At 39.4% G+C, this 19,397-nt stretch overlaps 1 protein-coding gene across 2 annotated transcripts in view; it reads left to right on the top strand.

The window, feature by feature from the left end:
- Positions 1-204: 204 nt before the first annotated feature.
- dnah10 (dynein axonemal heavy chain 10) overlaps positions 205-19,397 on the top strand; it is a 677,292-nt gene continuing 658,099 nt past the window's right edge. For both annotated transcript variants that reach the window (XM_069933473.1, XM_069933472.1), the window contains exons 1-3: positions 205-524; positions 5,609-5,713; positions 6,223-6,323. In XM_069933473.1, the coding sequence (XP_069789574.1) occupies positions 299-524; positions 5,609-5,713; positions 6,223-6,323 (432 nt within the window). In that variant the 5' untranslated portion in view covers positions 205-298. The remainder of the gene's footprint in view (positions 525-5,608; positions 5,714-6,222; positions 6,324-19,397) is intronic.

Below are 19,397 nucleotides of genomic sequence, written 5' to 3'. Positions count from 1 at the left end.
GTAAGGAAGCAGATGCGTGATGGAGGGTGGGGAAGCAGATTGCGGCCTGGTGTGACAGGAGAATTGGATGCAAGGAATAGAAAGAGGAGCAGAATTTGTGGTCACATGCCTGTGTATCGCCATTGCGGCCATTAAACGGTTCACGCGCTGGAGCAGTGACGTTCCGGTTACCATGGGAACGGGAGTAAACGCTGCGATCTCCATGGAGACGGGACTGCCACACGCTCAGGGACCGAGGCCGCGAGCTCAGCCGTTAGTTAGACGGTTAGAGAGCGGATCCGGTGGGAGGGGACCGGCCATGTCGATCGACGACCCCCGCCTCGAGTGGCTCCGGGACCGCGTTTACGAGGCGTTTGGCCTGAGCGAGCTGGAGTGTTTCGAGGAGCTGCTGAACCGCGACGACGGGCTGCAGGAGCTCGTCGTCTTGCGCTTCCTCAACGACACGAACGTCGAAGACTCCCCGTCCGTCCTGTTGTTCTTCAGGAGCAGCCGCACCGAGGTGGAGGAGCTGGAGGTGGAGATCGGTGAGGCCCCCTGACATGGTGGGGATGACCCACGGAACGCCCGAGGATGGGAGGGACCCACCGAGACCGGGAGGGGGGGGGGGATGAGAGGGATCCACCGAGACCCGGGATGGGGGGGGGGGAAGAGTGACCCACTGAGACCCGGGGGGGGGGGAAAGAGGGACCCACCGAGACCGGGAGGGGGGGGGGGAAAGAGGGACCCATCGAGACCGGGAGGGGGGGGAGAGTGACCCACCGAGACCCAGGAAGGGGAGGGAGGTGATCCACTGAGACCTGGGGGAGGGAGTGACCCACCAACTCTGAGAGGGGGGAGTGACCCTCCAAACCCCGGGAAGGGGTGGGTGGGTGAGTGATCCACCAAGACCAGGGGGTGTGATGGGTGAGTGATGACCCACTGATATCTGGGGTCCAGTGACCCACCATGACCCGGGGGGGGGGGTGCGGTGAAGAGTGATTCATTGAAGCCTGGTTGGGGGTAGGGGGATGGCCCACCAGAATGCTAAGAGAGGGTTGAGTAACTTACTAAGATCTGAGGAAAGTCACCCTCCGAGACCTGGGTGTGAGGAGGACACCTACCAAGACCTTGTTTTGGGGAGGACACCCACTGAGACCTGGGGGGGTGGGGATGATTTACCAAGACCTGAGGAGTGATCTACTGAGATGTGGAGAGTGACCAATGGACTTGGGGAGTGACCCATTGAGATTCAGAGGGTGACCAATGGACCTGAGACTTGGGGAAGTGACCGATGCCTACAAGGGAGTGACCCAATGAAACTAGGTGACCATTAAGCACAGGGAGTGATCCATTGAGACCAGATAAGCATCAGATGTGGGGAGTGACCTTACTGAGATCAGGGGAGCAGGTGAACTCACTGGTCTGATGGGTGATCCCACTGAGACTAAGGAGTGACCAACCAGATCTGGGGGAGAGACCGACTGAATGGAGTGGGGAAAAGAGGCGACGGTGGTGGGGGGAGGGGGGTTAGAGAAAACCCAGCAGTGCTTTGTAGGTGTAAACTCACAGACATTTTTGGGCTCCTTTTGTTGCCTCTTGAAAGAAAAAATTCTTATCAATTTCCTGAGACATTATTTCCTATGCACAAATTCATGGTAGCCCTGCTTAATTTTATCCTGAATCCTCGAGCAATTTATCCACCACTGACTTCAGACTAACAGGATTGTAGTTACTTGGATTATCCTTACAACCGTTTTTCATCAATGATATCTCATTTGTCATCCTCCAGTCCTCACAAATTTTGTCCTCAGCAATGAGTTAAAAATGTTTGCCAAAGCCCCAATAATTTCCTTCCTGCTTTCTCACAATGTTCTATGATGCACCTGATCTTGACCCAGAGATTTATTCACCTTAATATGATCAGTGCTGGATTAAGGTATTGGGCCTTTAGCAAATATTTTAAAGGGGCCCTAAATTGTGCCAGCTGGCGCGTGCACAGTGAGGGGGAAGCACCTACATTGAAATTACATGTATTATTGAAATTATTCCCCTCCCCTCATGGGGGGACATGGCCTCTCCCTGCCCAGTGGAATGAGGGATGAAGCTGGAGGACGTGACCCCTTCCTGCCCAGTGAGCCAGGGGATGCAATCTCTCGCAGCCCAGTGGACCGGGGGACGAGAACTCTCCCTGTTAAAACAAAACTTGTGGTGACAATGGCTGGTGGTATGCGGGATCAATGGCCATCTTCGTTATCCATAATCCCCCACGCAGCTAGAACCGCTTTGCATTTCCCTGGCACTGACACTGGCAGAGTAGTTCCAGCTGTGGGGGATTTTGGGTAACCAAGATGGCCATTGCTCCTGCATCATCACAAGCTGCTGGGGATAGTCTGTGCTAATAGTCTCGATTAAATTTGTTTGCAATTTTAGCCAATTATCACCTTTGGATGGAGTTATTAACACAGACTCTCAGTGGAATCTGATAGCTGCTGCTTAAAGATGAAAATGTTTTTCATAATTCATAGTACATAAATGCAGGGGGCTTTGAAATTACGGGGCCCGTGGCATTTGCTACTCTTGCTACTATGTTAATCTGGACCTGAATACGATTTAAAATTGCTAATGCAGACATGCCCTCGGCTATTTTTAGTTACCTCTTTCCCCCTCCCATTCCTGTATATCCTGTTCAACAATGAACATATTCACAAAATATTGTTCTCCGTCTCGTTTACACACATAGATCTCCTGATCTTTAAGAAGACCTATTCATTCCCTCGTCGCCTTTTTATCTACTTAAAAATTTTTTTAGATTCTCCCATACCCTGTCTGCCAAACCAATCTTGTAACCTCTTTTAGCCATCCTATTGCCCTCTTCACTGTGTATATTCCTAAATTCCTAAAGCTCAGCAAGGGATTCCAAATGAACCTAAAACATTGACTCTGATGTACTCTATACATTTTGCTTGAACTGCTGAATACATTCAGTAATTTGTGTTTTTATTTGTGATTTCTAACATCTGCTTGTTAAAAACTCACACCCAGGGTGGATTATCCTGTAAACATAAGGGATTAAACTTTTGGACATCTGGTGAGAAAGAATAGGTAGAAGGTCGGCAGTATGGTTTAACATTGAGACACAAGAGGGTGCAGATGTTGGAGGAACTCGGCAAGTTGAGCAACATCAGTGGGGAGGAAAAAGTTGGTGTTTTTCATTAAAATCCTTCATCACAACCGAATGCAGAGCAAAGAATTTGTGGGAGGGTTTGGACAGGGGCCAGTGGGGAATTTGAATCTTACCCATGATCAGCATTGCTCTGTCTTCAATGGCCAACTGAGCTCCTGGTTGACCAATTTGTCCATCCTTGGACTTCTCCACTTAGGAAGAATACAGCCTGGTTCTTTGAACATTGAATGTTTCAATGTAAGGTCATGAGTCTCCTCTCCCTTCTAACAAGACATTCGACCCAGACCCCCCCCTCCCCAACCTTCCACTTTCCCTACAAGTCTCATTTGTGGTTCCTTTGTCTTCTATCCACGTTTCTCATTGATTCTTCCCTTCCCTCTCCTTACAGGTCTATCTCATCCTCATTCCTCATTTATTCTTCCCTTCCCTCTCCTCACAGATCCATCTAGTTCCAGCTGTCCTTTCCTAACAGCTCATCCCCAACACCTCTCATTATCACTACTATCATTACCTTCTTCTAATCACATGAGGCACAGAGCTTACCTCCTCACTCCACCCTCAACCCTGACCACTTTATTTCTCTTGATTCTTCCTCCCTTTGGCATCTACCAATCAACTGCCTCAGTTCACTATCCTTCACCCCTTCCTGATTCTCCAATTCATCAATGGCCACTGTGTAAACCCTTATTACATCACAGTTTCCTGACTATATTCCTTTATAATTTCCGACAAAGCCATATTGACTATCCATAAGACTATGCAGGAATTTGTCAAAGGCTTCACCAAAGTTTAAATATACAATGTCCGCCACTTTTCCCTCATCAATCCACTTCATCATCTCTTGGAAAAAAAACTCAATTTGTGATTCATGATCTTCCAGGAACAAAACCCTGTTGAAATTAGTCCTTGCCATTCCAAATGCAAATAAATCCTGTCCATTAACTTTCAGACTACTAATATCAGGCTCACCATCCTGAGGTCCCTAACTTGTCTTTGCAGTCATTCTTTACTGAATAAACAACATGAGCCATTTCCTTTTTATCGATTACATGTTCTTTCCATGCACACTTATTTTTGTTCGTCTGTAGCATAGAACATTATAGTACAGGATCTTCAGCACACATTGTGCTAACCTATGTAAAATGACTTCACAACAATCTAAACCTTCCCTACTTCACACCGATAACATTATTTTTCTTGAATCCATGTGCTTGTCTTAAGAGTCTTCTAAATGTCCCTATTGTACTAGCCTCCCACCACCACCCCTGGCAAAGCATTCCAGGCATTCACAACAACTCTGTTTTTTTCTTAAAAAACAAACTTTCCACTGACTAACCAAAACTTTTCTCCACTCACCTTAAATATGCAATCTGTTTGAATATCTTACAAATATCCACAGTAAGACATGGATTTGGTATTAGATAGAAGGCATGGGGAAATGCGAAGTTGTATACCTTTACAAAAGATTACATATAATTTAAAGAACAAATATGACAGTTTAAAAAAAATTGGTTTCCATAGATGCAAAAAATTGGTGTTATAACTTTATAAGTACTTTATACTATGTTCATTGGTAGAATTTGGTAAGAACTTTGTCACTTCTCGGCATCATGTTAATTCACCTCAATTCACTTTATTTTATTTTACTTTATTAGATGTTATTTGTGTATTGTGTTCTATATTACACAGAAGTATCTTATTTTACTATATATATTTAAAAGATATATCTATTTGTAAGTACTAGAATAATTAAGTCACAATTTATTAATTAGGAAATATCCAGTATTGTTAAAAAATTAGTATTCTTCATTTTTTTCCTTCTTTGCTTTTTCTTTCCTTTTTTTTCATTTCTTTGGAGATTTTCTGCATGGGTGGGAGGGAGAGAAAATGATAAAAAACCATGTATTGGCTTCGATATATACAGTTTTCTAGTTTTGTATGTAATTTTGTTACATGTGCTAATAAAATATGAAAAAAAATCCACAGGAAATATTTTATTTATTTCCTGTGAGCTTCTCAAATTTCAGCTTGTGCCGTTTGATCTGATATTTTTCATAAACCCGTCAGATTCTCACCAGCTCATTTTTCTTCAATGCATATTTGTCCTGATACCATAAAATTGTATTGATACTTCAAGTTGTTATTACCCATGACCCACACAATTTTTAAACTTGCATCTCAACACACTATCTGTGTTTGTGATGATGGCCACACTCACCATACTTTAGGGGGATTGCGATAAGCATCAGCAAGGCATGGAAAACTATGGATCACGTGCTTGTATATGGTTATTAGTATAGATGGGCTGGACATTGTGCCAAAGGACTTGTTTCTATACTGAATAATTGCAGCTGGTGCCCACATTTCCCAGCACTCTGCATTTATGTTTTATCTAGTGCTGGTCTTCACAAAGCACCATCACTGTTTATGTTATTCTTCATAAAGAGTCCGATGAAATGACTGAACCCGTGAATAATGAAGAAATTGAAACTGTGGAGACAATTGAAAGGTCTGAGTTGCCCAATGAGGAAGAAGCATCGAAAGTTAGTGGTATGTATGTTCCTGTGATTGTACTACTCTGTGTATCGATGTATATAATGTGCTGTATGGGCTGGCCCACCCCCTGAACCTGTGATTCCTCCCTCCCAGATATCCCCATAAAAGCTGTCACACCCAAACCCCTTTCTCAGTACCTGCCTTGGAACTGGGCCAGCAACATGCAAACTGTGCTGACACTTTAAGGTGATTAAAGCTTATTAATCATGATTTTCTGTCTGATTGTGGTTGATTGGTAGTACTCTGTCATATTTCATCTTGCTGAGTGAGATCTTCCAGTTTCTATAGAAGTACTGTGGAGTGGCCTATGATCTCACTCGTGCACCGACTTACTTTCAAGACTCTAAACTCAGAGACAGAGAGGGGAAGCAAAATTTGGGCCCTATTGATATTGCAATGCTTATTTTTTTTGTTTAATGAAATAAATTGTAAGAAGGTGTAACTGAATTAGATGTATATTTTCCCCACAACCTTGTGCATTATGTACAATCTTTGATCTACAGCTTCGTCTATTCAGGGACAGTTACCTGTAGCTGTGGAGTCCTTAGCATCTCAGGCTGGCCAGGCTGATGGAGAAGATGCAAAGAGAAAACTTCCACGAACTGTATGTACTGACATTATGGTTTTAATTGTTTTATGTTAGATTTGTAACTTCAATTTATATAGCTTCAGACAGGAAATAAAATGTAGGTAAACAAGAAGCTTGCAGTTGCTGGAAAACCGGAGCAAGACACAAAGCATTTAGGGCAGCCGGTAGGTGATCGGTGAACACCAGAAGCTATCTTCTTGCTGCTACTTTCAGGTAGAATGTGCAGAGGTCTGAAGTCCCAACAACAACCTGGTTTATGGATGTTCCCATACTTACTCTACTCTTACCATAACACTACTTCAAGATCATTGAAGATCTGAGTTGTTGGCACAGGACATTATTGCAATACCATCAACTGTGAATAAAGTGGGAGGAGTCACGTGATGGAGTAGTGGCCGGTAGGGGAACTCCAGCCCTCTCCAGAAAAGTAAAAAAAAGGTAGAGAAAAAACAAAATCACTAACACAGAAACCATAACAAATTGAAAGTGAAAGTGTGGAGAAAATGGCAGCAAAGAAAGAAAAACCAAAAACAATGGGAAGAAAAGAAGGAAGGACGTTGGAGGAGGAAGGTGAAGGCCTTACCGGTATGAGGAGGCCCGCCATGGAGAGAGAAGCCCGCACCCTGAGGTCAGTGGAAACCCCGAACTCAGGACTACAAAAATGGCTCACGGAGCCAAACAAAAGGGCGCAACCGCGCATGCGTGAGAATTCACGCATGCGCAATGCACAAGACAAAAACAACACCGACGGGAGGGGGGACCAGCTGAGGAGTAAATCTCCACAGCCGAAACAGACAAGTATAACACGACAGCAAGACTCTCAACAGGAAAACATAGAAAATAACGGGAACAAGAAGGAAGAGAATAAAAATAGGAAATCAAAGAAACAACAGATGACCAACCCAGAGGAAGAAGACCAACACCAAGACATTTTTAATAAAAATAAGAAGAACAAAAATACCCAACAAAATAAAATAACTCAACAAGAAAATCAGAAGAGACAGAGGTAAAAGACACAGATCCTGGAGTGGACTCAGAAGAAGAGGAGGGAGACCACAGAGAAATGGAAGATGAAGGGAAGGGCAAGTACATGGATATATATTTTTTTAAAGAATATATGGAAACAGTAAAAGAATGGCAGATGCAAGAATTCAGTGAAATAAAAAGAAGAATAAAAAGTACAGAAGAAAAAATGAATAGATTAGAGATGATAATGACAGAAATAGGAAAAAGAGTAGACAAGGTGGAAGAACGAGAAACAGCCATAGAAATGGAGGTAGATGACTTAAAAAAGAAATTAGAAGAATCTGATATAAAAGTTAAAGAAACACAGGAGCTGTTAGCTCAGAAGATAGATATAATGGAAAATTATAAAAGAAGAAACAATATAAAGATTAAGGAAGATGAAGAAGGCAAAAATATGAAAGAATTTATAAAAGAATGGATCCCCAGGGTCCTGGGAAGACCAGAATTACAGGAAGAAATGGAAATAGAAAGGGCACACAGAACATTAGCCCCTAAACCACAACCACAACAAAAACCAAGATCCATTCTAGTAAAATTCCTAAGATATACAACAAGAGAAAATATATTGGATAAGGCAATGAAAAAAATAAAAGAAGACAAAAACCACTGGAATACAAGGGTCAAAAAATTTTGAACTCCTGAAGAAGAGGAAGGAGTTTAATGTAGCAAAAATGACCCTATGGAAAAAAGGTTATAAATTTATGTTAAAATACCCAGCGGTACTTAAAATAGTTATCCCGGGAAAGCAAAGCAAACTATTCTCAGATCTGGAAAAAGCACGAAAATTTGCAGAACAACTACAAAACAGACAGAGAGATGAAGAGATGTAACAAGAAATATATATATATATATATATATATATATATAAAATAGAGTACAAGTAAGAACTAAGAAGGGAAAGAAAGGGAAGAAAGGAAGTAAGGAGGGAATTAAGAGAGTGACCTTTGTTATATATGAAGATTAAAATTTTTTCTGGGGGGGGCTGGGTGGGGAAGAATAACAGTCATTGCGAAATCAGTTGACGCTTGCGAGCGGATTCGCAAATCCAAATGGAGAGGGGAGATGTGGTTGCCCGACAAGGGACAAAGGGCTACTCAGAAAGGGGAGGGACTATTGGGGTTAATGAAAGCGTTCATCAGAGGGCAAATAATAAGTTATGTAACTAAGATGAAGAAGGACTACAATCAGAAAACAGAACAGTTGGAAAGGGAAATAACAAATACAGAAAAAGAATTAGCAATAAAGGAAGATACAACTAAAAGAAGAGAATTGGCAGACAAAAAAAAAATATGAAACACTACAAACATATAAGGTGGAGAAGAACATAATGAAGACAAAACAGAAATATTATGAGCTAGGAGAAAAAACGCACAAAATTCTAGCGTGGCAGCTTAAGACAACAAACCATAAGAATGGTATTGGCATTAAGGAAAAAGGACAAACAAATTGCATATAATCCAACAGAGATCAATGAAAACTTCAGGGAATTCTACGAACAACTATATCAAACTGAAAATGAAGGAAAAGAAGACAAAATAGATGAATTTCTAACTAAAATTGAACTACTGAAATTACAAACAGAGGAGCAAAATAAATTAATAAGACCATTTGAAATAGAAGAATTACAGGAGATATTAAAAAAACTACCGAACAATAAAACACCAGGAGAGGATGGATTTCCAATAGAATTCTATCAAACATTTAAAGACTTATTAATTCCTCCCCTCCTGGAAGTAATCAACCAGATTGATAAAACACAAAACATACCAGATTCATGCAAAACAGCAATAATTACAGTAATACCAAAGATAGGGAAAGATCCACTTGCACCAGCGTCAGAAAGACAGATAAACGCAGATAATAAGATAATAGCTAAACTATTAGCAAACAGATTGGCCGACTATGTACCAAAAATAGTAAATCTAGACCAAACTGGATTCATTAAAAAAAGACGAACAACAGACAATATTTGTAAATTTATTAACTTAATTCATGCAGTAGAAGGAAATAAAGCTCCAACAGTAGCGGTTGCTTTAGACGCAGAGAAGGCCTTTGACAGAGTAGAATGGAATTATTTATTCAAAGTACTACAAAAATTCAGCTTACCAGAGCAATATATTAATTGAATTAAAGCATTATATAAGGGGCCATTGGCGAAAGTGACAGTAAATGGATATATATCAAAACAATTTAACTTAAGTAGATCAACAAAGCAGGGATGTGCACCATCTCCCTCACTGTTCGCGTTAGCTATAGAACCACTAGCAGAACTGATAAGAACAGAAAATAAAATAAGAGGGATAAAAATAAAAGAGAAGGAATATAAAATCAGTCTATTTGCAGATGACGTTATAATATACTTAACAGAACCAGAAATATCAATAAAAGAATTACATAGGAAATTGAAGGAATATGGAGAAGTATCGGGGTACAAGATCAACGCAAATAAAAGTGAAGCAATGCCAATGAATAATGCGGATTTCACAAAGTTTAAGAAAGAATCACCATTTAGATGGCAAACACAAGGAATGCGATACCTAGGTGTACAACTAAATAAAAATCTTGGCCATTTATATAAACTAAATTATCATCCATTAATGAAAAAATTACAAGACGACTTAGAGCATTGGAAAGACTTACCACTAACACTGATAGGAAGGATAAACTGTATTAAAATGAACATTTTCCCAAGGATACAATACCTATTTCAGTCATTACCAATTCACCTAACAGAGAAATACTTCAAGGAGCTAAAGAAAATAATAAGGAAATTCTTATGGAAAGGGGGGAAACTGAGGATAGCACTAGATAAATTAACAGAATGGTACAAACAAGGAGGCTTACAACTACCAAACTTTAAGAATTATTATAGAGCCGCACAATTAAGATACCTATCAGATTTTTATCAAACAAGGGAAAAACTAGATTGGACCAGATTAGAACTAGATAAAATAGGGGAGAAGATACCTGAACATATACTATATAAATGGGATGAAAAATTGGTGCAACGTAGGAATTCACCGCTATTGCATCATCTGCTCACCATTTGGAAGAAAATTCACGTAGAAAGGAATAAAACAAATTACCAACTACCAAAACTAATATTGACGCAAAATCAACTAATCCCTTTCACAATAGATAACCTTTCCTTCAGAGAATGGGAGAGAAAAGGGATCAAAAGAATAGAAAATTGTTTTTCGGGAAATAAATTATTATCCTTTGAGCAAATGAAGGATAAATATAGTATAACTCACGATACAATGTTTGCATACCACCAACTGAAAACCTACTTGAAGGACAAATTGGGAAACAGTCTGAGGATATTAAATAATTTGTAACAAACATGTACATCAAACTGCAAGAAAAGGAGAACGAGGAAACAAACGGTAGACCTAAACAAAAATGGAAACAAGATCTAAACATAAAGATAAAGAATGAAACATGGGAAAAGCTATGTTCCGGAACTATGACAAATACAATAAACACAAGGTTACGCATGATACAATATAACTGGATATACAGGCTATACATCACACCTCAAAAGTTAAATAAATGGGAGCCAACAGTATCAGACAGATGTTTTCGCTGTAAAAAGGAAATGGGAACAACAATTCATGCAATTTGAACATGTGAGAAAGTGAAAAAATTTTGGGAAGATCTAAACCAGATACTAAATAAAATCACAAAAAGCAATATACCAAAAAAAACCCAGAGATCTTCCTTCTAAGTAATATAAGAAATAAAGAATTTGGACTCGATTTGGATGGAGCACAAAAAAGATTTGTTATGATAGCCCTAGCTGTAGCAAAAAAATGTATTATGTCAACCTGGAAATTAGAAGACAACTTGAGAATACAACAATGGTACATAGAAATGAATAAATGTATTCCATTAGAAAAAATAACATATAATTTAAGAAATAACATCACAATATTCAAACAAATATGGGAGCCATACATGAAATACAATAGAGAAATCCTACCATGGACCTCCACCACCTAAAATGACAGAAGATGACAATGAAAAGAACTGACTCAGTAAAATTTCTTGTTTATTTTTATTAAGTGACAACATTGTTTAACGGGTTTAATGGTTCACTTCAAATAGATTGAACTTCAAATAAATGGGAGAGGGAGGGAAGGGAGGGGGGAAAAAGGGGGAAAAATGACACTATATATTCAAGAGAAAAAATGTCTGTATGTATCTTGGTCAATATGGTTTATAGTGTGAAAAATAAAAAAAAAACTGAATAAAGTTTATTTTTGGGAAAATAAATTTATTTGTAATGGAATGTATATATGAATAATGCACTAAGGATGAAAAAAATTGCATGGTTTACCTTGGGATATAGTTTTATTTTTGGGAATTTTTTTTTACCTTCCTTCTTCCCTTTTATACTTAAGTTGTTATTCTATTTTATATAACTGGGAAGTGCAGCAAGACCTGTTCTATTTCTGCTTATACTGTATGACAATAAAATATTGATTCCTTTTTAATGAGTCTCCAAATGACTGTTTATCTTGATTTTGTGAACCATTATAAGGCCCCCTCCCCCCCCCTCCAACCCCTTAGCTCAATTTTCCACTGAGAGAAAAGTCCCAGCCTTGAAGTCTCTTAGAATTGATAGAAAAAAATCTAGTTAGTTGCAAACTTCCTACTCACTGCTGCATGTACAGTGTGGAACTCCAGTTCTTCTCCAGACTGCTGAGTTGAAGTGAATTAATATTACCCTGTGTCACGTTCATGATCACTTCATCTCTATTACCCAATCAGCTTCCTGCTGATTTGAGCTTTTCAAATCCAATCGCCTCTAATTTCCAGGTGCAGCCGTCAGATAAAATCCCTGCTTAAGTCTGCTACATTAGCCCCCCCTAGATCACAAGAGTACTAAGTGCAGGTGCAAGCAATCGATAATGAGAAAAAGGTATATAATGTCAAGAGTCCCTTCAGGTGTTGAAATATTGTGAATAATGAGCTGGCTAGTATACTTTTCTCCCAGACCTTGTTGTTTTTACAGGTGGAAGTGTGGCAGGTAGAGATGTGTTATCCCTATCAGAGGTAAAAGTAATAGTAGCAGTAGTGTTTCTGCTTACTTGCACAACTGATTCATTCCTGGTTATCGACGTAGCTAAAAACATCCTCTTAAGTGAGCAACTTTAAGATAGTCGATGCTAGCAGATTCCCCTTTGCCTTGTATATCAAACATGAAATACTTGGGAGACCTGCATATTATCTTATATGGTCCATTGTATGGTATCTGGAGCGGTTGATGTACTGTGTCATGTCTGATGAATACATACGAATATGAACTGAGGTCCTAAAGATGAGCAGTCAACGGCACGAGGACAGCTTCTGCCCTGCTGCTGTCAGATTCCCGAATAATCAATAAACCAAGACACTGCCTCACTTTTTGTGCACTATTATTTTTAATTTTATAGTAATGTTGTAAGATGGTTATAGTACAAATGTTTGCACTATGATGCTGCCACAAAACACTGAATTTCATAATTCTGATTCTGAATACTTTGTGAACGTGCCTTGGCTGGAGTGATATTTGTCATATACTGCCATAGTCAATTAACATAAATGTTTGTGTCTAGTATCAATGTAGGTCGATCAGGTGCAACCACCTGTCCAGGCAGGTACTGTTAGTGTAGTCCCATACGCAAATTCAGTCAGTGTGCAATCTTCTTTTACCATCGTACAGATGCCCAATGACTGTATGATTGGCAAGTACCTATACCACTGGTTTGGATTCTCGTGGGCTTTCAAAGCTGCCTTGAGTTGATGATGAAAGTGTTCGATGATGCCATTAAGCTGCAGGATGATAGGCTGTTGTGCAGGTGTGTGTGGTACCAAGTAAATTGGTCAGTTCATGAAAGAGTTGGGATTCAATCTGTCGTCCCCTGTCTGTTGTGATCGTAGATGATGCACCATAATGTGTTACCCAGTGGTGGACCAAAACTGGCTACTGTCTCGGTCGTCATATCATGAGTAGGTACAACATCAGCCCACCTGCTAAAATGGTCTATATAGGTCAGAAGATAACTGTACCCATTCAACAGTGGAAGAGGACCTACCAGATCAATATGTTGAAATCTGGCACCTGGGGTAGCGGATGATGGTGAACTTTGGCTTTCTGACAGGTGATGCAGCTCCTAGCCCACTGGTTAACATCCTTATTCATGATAGGCCATACAAAGTGAGATGTTATCTGCTGTGTGGACATACCAGGATGCAACATACCATGGAGAGCATTGAAAACAGACTGCCGATGTTTCTTGGGAACGTAGGGACATTCATATCCAATAGATATATCACACCAGATATGTCCATTACTTGCTGGCAAGGGTACATGCTTGAATGAGAATGGGGTTGATAGTTGAACTACAGCCTAGTTGTCGTCGTTACAGGTGAGTTGCTGTTGGTATTCAATGCATCTACATGCAGGCGTGACAGTACATCTGCTACTGTGTTTTCCTTCCTTTTGGCATGTTGAATATCAAAGGTGAATTGCAATATGTAATCCAAGTTTTTACAAAATCTACGATAGTAGCCAATCATACCTGGAAATTTCCGAAGAACTTTCTTATTACCGGGGATAGGGAACAGAGTGATAGCCAATACTTTTCTTCCTACTGGTGCCACCTGTCCCTGTCCTACCACATAACCCAGATAAATTACCTGTCCCCTTTATGTCCAAACTCACTCTTGTGCAAGTTCACTGTGAGGTGTGCTTCCACCAGTCTCTGAAATAACTGCTCTAATTCAAGCATGCCTTCTTCCCAATTACTAAATCATCAATATAGGCTCCTGTGTGCTCTAAACCCTAAATTAATGCATTAATCATTCTCTGAAATGTGCCAGGTGCATTTTTCATCCCGAAAGGCATAACATTATACTCATACAATCCCGAAGGTATAACAAATGCAGAAATCTCCCTGCCTTTCTCTGTTAAAGGAACACACCAGTATCCTTTTAAGAGATCAATCTTTATAAGAAACTTAGCCTTCCCCACCTTATCTATACAATCATCTATTCTGGGAATAGGGAACGCATCAGTCTTTGTCACCATGTTTACCTTTCGATAATCTACACAAAACCTAATTGAGCCATCTGGCTTACGCACCAGAACACAGGGTGAACTCCAATTTGAACTTGATTTTAGGATGATGTCATTTTTGAGCATATAATCCATCTCTTAACCATAACCATATAACTGTTTACAGCACGGAAACAGGCCATGTCGGCCCTTCAAGTCTGTACCGGTTCACTTGAACAACTCCACTAGCTCCTCCGGAAACTCCTGAGGAAATAGAGGGTTTCTTCATGATGTCATTGTTGGTTCCAGGAAAGATCTTCCGAGATAATGAACTACAGGAAAGATATCAATAAGATTGAAAGAGTGCAGAGAAGATTTACTTAGATCTTGCTGGGTCTTCAGGAATTGAGTTACAGGGAGATTAAACAGGTTAATCCAACTATCTTCTTTTTTCCTGAATAACTCGGTAAGGATACTGCTTAATAGGCTTAGTATCACTGACCTCCATATCATGACAAGCCACAGTAGTTCTTCTTGGAATATCTGGGAATATATCCTTAAATTTCATAAGTAACGTCTTCATTTCTTCCGTTTCTGATTTAGTCAAATGCATTACCTTGGTGTCTAAGTTTTGCAAAACTATAGAATTTTCTAGCCTGGGGCTTATCATCTTCTGTGCTCCATGACCTTTCACGAAACTTATCTCCTCCTTACTTTCCTCTATAACTAGCACCTTGGTTGGAATCCTATTCTCCTCCTCAGCCATTTTCTCAAAGTAAGGTTTAAGCATGTTCACATAACAGACCTGTGTCTCTCTTTGACGATCAGGCATCTCAATGACATAGGTGACCTGATTAATTTTTGATTTCACCTTATATGGTCTTGAAAACTGAGCTCTCAAAGGGTTTGACTGCATTGGAAACAAAACCAATACTTTGTCAGCAGGTTTAATGTCCATAATTTTTGTTTTTTGATCATACTGAATTTTCATATTTCCCTGAGCAGTTCTTAAATTTTTCCTTGCCATCTCGCAAGCCGTATGTAATCTGTTTTTAAATTTGAAAACATAATCCAACAGATTTGATTGTATATCATTATGTATTGTTCTTTCAACAATGGTAATAGACCCCTGACTTCATGACCAAACACCAACTCAAATGGACTAAAGCCAAGAGACCCCTGACTTGCCTCTCTAACAGCAAACAATAACAAATAGATTCCTTCAGCCCAATCCTTTTTATTTTACATGCAATAAGCCCTCATCATATTTTTCACAGTTAAATGGAACCTTTCCAAGGCCCCTTGACTTTCAGGATGATAGCCAGACGACACAATTTGATGGGGTCCCAATTCATACACCGCCTGTTGAAATATTCCAGACATAAAATTACTCCCTTGTTCTGATTGAATTTCCCTTGGTGGGCCAGACAGTGTGAAAAATTTTAGCATAGCCTTCACAATCATCTTCGCTTTAATGTTTCTCAGGGCAATAGCCTCTGGAAACCTTGAAGCTGTGCACATGAGTGTTAACAAATATTCATTTCCCACTCTGGTTTTTGGCAATGGACCAACACAATCCACTATCACTTTTGAGAAGGGCTCCCCAAAAGTAGGGGTGGGTTGTAAAGGTGCCACTGGTGGTCCTTGATTAGGCTTGCCCACCAGTTGATAAGTGTGACAGGTTCTACAAAAATTCGCAACATCCTTTCTTAATTTCGGCCAATAAAACTGTTTCCTTATCTTTTCTACCGTCTTCTTCTCTCCAAGATGACCTAAAGCTGTACTATGAGCCAACTTTAATATTTCATTCCTGTAAGTTTTGGGAATTACAACTTGCCTTATTACTGCCCAGTTTTCACTGGCAGGTATCACTTGGTTGAACAAAGTAACCTACTGGAACAGTTTCAATTTCCTGGTTGGACAGAATCTTATCTCTTATCCCAGCAAGATCAGAATCATGCTTTTGTCTAGCTATTAATTCTTCTCTTGACAACAGCAAAGCTAGATCCTTAGGTTTGTCCTCAATGCTTGCCTCCACTACAGGATCATCACAGACTTTCTCTACCTCTACCTTTTCTCTAGACATGGCTCGAGTAATGGCACACGCAGGGTAGATTTCCAAATCCTTTTCGGACTCATAAACCAATGGCTTACTTGTGAGTTTCACCGCAGGTCTGCTACATTATTTCCTAACAAAAGAGAAACTCCATCCACCGCAGACTTGATCTTATCCCTATTGTAACTGGGACATTAACTAAATCTGATTTCATCACTATTCTATGCAAAGGGGGGGGGGGGGGGGGTGGCAATATGGCATAGAGACTAGATGTGTAATCCCTGTCCTCTCTGGTCAGACTTTTAAGTACCCATTTTTTAACCCTTTATTTTTAATTTTAAAACTTTAATTTTTAGTTTGATATTTTGGTGAGCCATTATGGCTGCTAATGTAAAAAAAACTATGTCTCAGTTACAAAAGAAAATACAGTTTCGAAGTGCAGAAGAATTGGGGCCTAAATGACTTCAAACAGCTTCAGATCCGTTTTCAGCGATCTCCAAACTTCAACGATCGCCAGTGGGGACAAAAGTTAAGGTAACAGCTACTCACCAGTCTCAAGATGGCGCTGGTTTGACATGTTTTGCGGAGGAAGGAGCGCGCTCCTGAGAAGTTGGGCATGAGCCTGGAGGGTTGTTACAAAGAATAACTCCGTTGGAAGAGACGGGAGCATGGAGAAAGAGGACTGTGACGGTAGACACGCAGTCTATAGCGACTGGGCTTGGGTAACGCTGTTAATTATGGAGGACTCCGTAATTTTATGAAAAGATGGTCTGTGGGCGGAGGGCAGCAACAACCCCCTGAGGAAGTTGGGGGGTTGTCGTTGGGTGTCCAAACGCAGCAAAATGTCTAGAATGCTGCCTTTTGAAGTACAACTAAAAGAGGACTTAACTTACTCTACCACTGCACAGGAAATGGAAGAAGAGCTTGAAGAAAGTGAGTTACAAATTACAGAACTGGATTCTGCATTTCAAATGGCATCTCAGCCTGTTTATATGATGTTTGAAGGTATTGCTTCGTATTTGGATGTCATTACTGGTCAATTGAACCAGCTGGTTCAAATGAATACTGATATAAGTTCAGACCTAACTCTGGCTAAGGCTGAAGCTAAAATTGGGAAAACTTTAAAAAATTTGAAGCTTCCTTTTCTGAATGTAAACAACAGGTACAATCCAAGACAAATAATAGTAAAGGTGAAAAAATCAGTTAAAGATTTAGGAAACCGGGAAAGTGAGTTAACAAAAAAATAGACCATTTGGAAAATCAAAGCAGAAGAAACAATGGGAAAATTGTGGGTTTGCCAGAAGGTATAGAAGGTCAAGATCCGTTCAAATTTTTTAAAAATTGGATTCCCCAGATGTTGGGGGAAGAGTCTTTTCCTGATGGATTGGTATTGGAAAGAGCACATAGAGCTTTAAGAAGAACACCCTTACCTGGTCAACCTCCAAGAGCTGTGATGGTTCATTGTTTGAACTGTTTGGATAGAGAGACAATTCTTCAATTTGCTGTTCAAAATGCAAGACAAAGGCAAGCTCCAATGATGGTTCAGAATAGTAGAGTTTTCATCTACCCTGATTTGAGTCAAGATGTCATCAGACATCTTAATTCAGTTAAAGATGTTTTATGGCGTAAAGGTTACAAGTTTGCTTTTCGTTATCCTGTTGTGTTGAAAGTGTTTTATGGAAACTAACAGTCTCAATTCTTTGAGAGTGAGCATGAAGCAATGGTTTTTGCTAATTCGTTACCGGATGTCAGAGGACAAAGAAGAAGTTCACCATTATCTCCTAAAAGAAAATCTGACTGTCTTGGAATTGGGCAAAATGGCAGAAGTGGAAAGAACGGGAATGGAAAGCGATCACCTACTCTTGAAATGAGTTAATCTTCTGGACTGGAATCTCAAGGCTGATTTTTTTTGTAATATGTTAATATTTTTGATTGGCTGGCTGGGGAGGAGGGGATTGCACTAACTTCTTTGTTAGTCATCACTAGTGGGTAATCCACACCCAGTTTTTTTTAGGGAGTTACTACCTTTTGGTAGTTTTTTTTGTTTTTCTTTTTTCTTATTAACAAATATTATTTTAATTTGGGGGTCCTATATATAATTTTTTCTCTTTATTTGTTATTATTAATTTTGTGATTATTTTTGGTATTTAGTAATTGTATTAGATATGTCAAATTTGAAATTTTCTACTTTTAATGTTCAGGGATTAAATAACCCGATCAAGCGTAAGTGAGTTTTGGAATATATCAAAAGGATGAAGATTGATATTGCTTTTTTACAGGAGAAACATTTGAATGTAAAAGAATGTATGAAATTGAAGAGAGACTGGGTTGGACATGTTTTTTTTTTCTTCATTTAACTCCAAATCTAAGGGAGTAGCAATTTTGATACATAAAAAATTATCTTTTGAATTACAATCAATGGAAATGAATGCAGTATGTATTCTTAAATTGAATTGTAAGATTTTTAATGAATTTTGGACTTTACCCAACATTTATGCTTCGAATGTGCATGATGAAGCATTTATTTCAGATGCATTTTTGCTTCTGGGACAAGCTAATGAAAATGTTCAGGTTGGAGGAGATTTTAACTGTGTTTTGGAACCTTTATTAGATAAATCTCCAAAAAATGTAAAATGGCAATTCAAATTCGAGCTTTGATGAAAGATTTTAATTTAGTGGACATTTGGCGATGTCTTGACCCAACAGAGAAGGATTTCTCTTTTTATTCATTTAGACATGAATCTTTTTCCAGAATTGATTTTTTTTTTAGTATTGGCACATTTACAGGGAAAATATTGCAAGCAGAATATAAAAGTCGGGTAATTTCAGATCATTCTTTGTTGTATTTTAGTTATGAGAGTTCTGAAAAATATTGTGCAGCTTTTTGTTGGAGATTTAATACGATGTTAAAAAAAAAGCAGAATTTATTCAATTTTGTAAAAAACAAATTCATTTCTTTTTGGAA

This window comes from Narcine bancroftii, chromosome 4 (genome assembly GCF_036971445.1).
Source record: "Narcine bancroftii isolate sNarBan1 chromosome 4, sNarBan1.hap1, whole genome shotgun sequence".
NCBI classification, from domain to species: domain Eukaryota; kingdom Metazoa; phylum Chordata; class Chondrichthyes; order Torpediniformes; family Narcinidae; genus Narcine; species Narcine bancroftii.
Note: the sequence above shows the minus strand (reverse complement) of the source record. Positions and strands in the feature narration are given on the sequence as shown.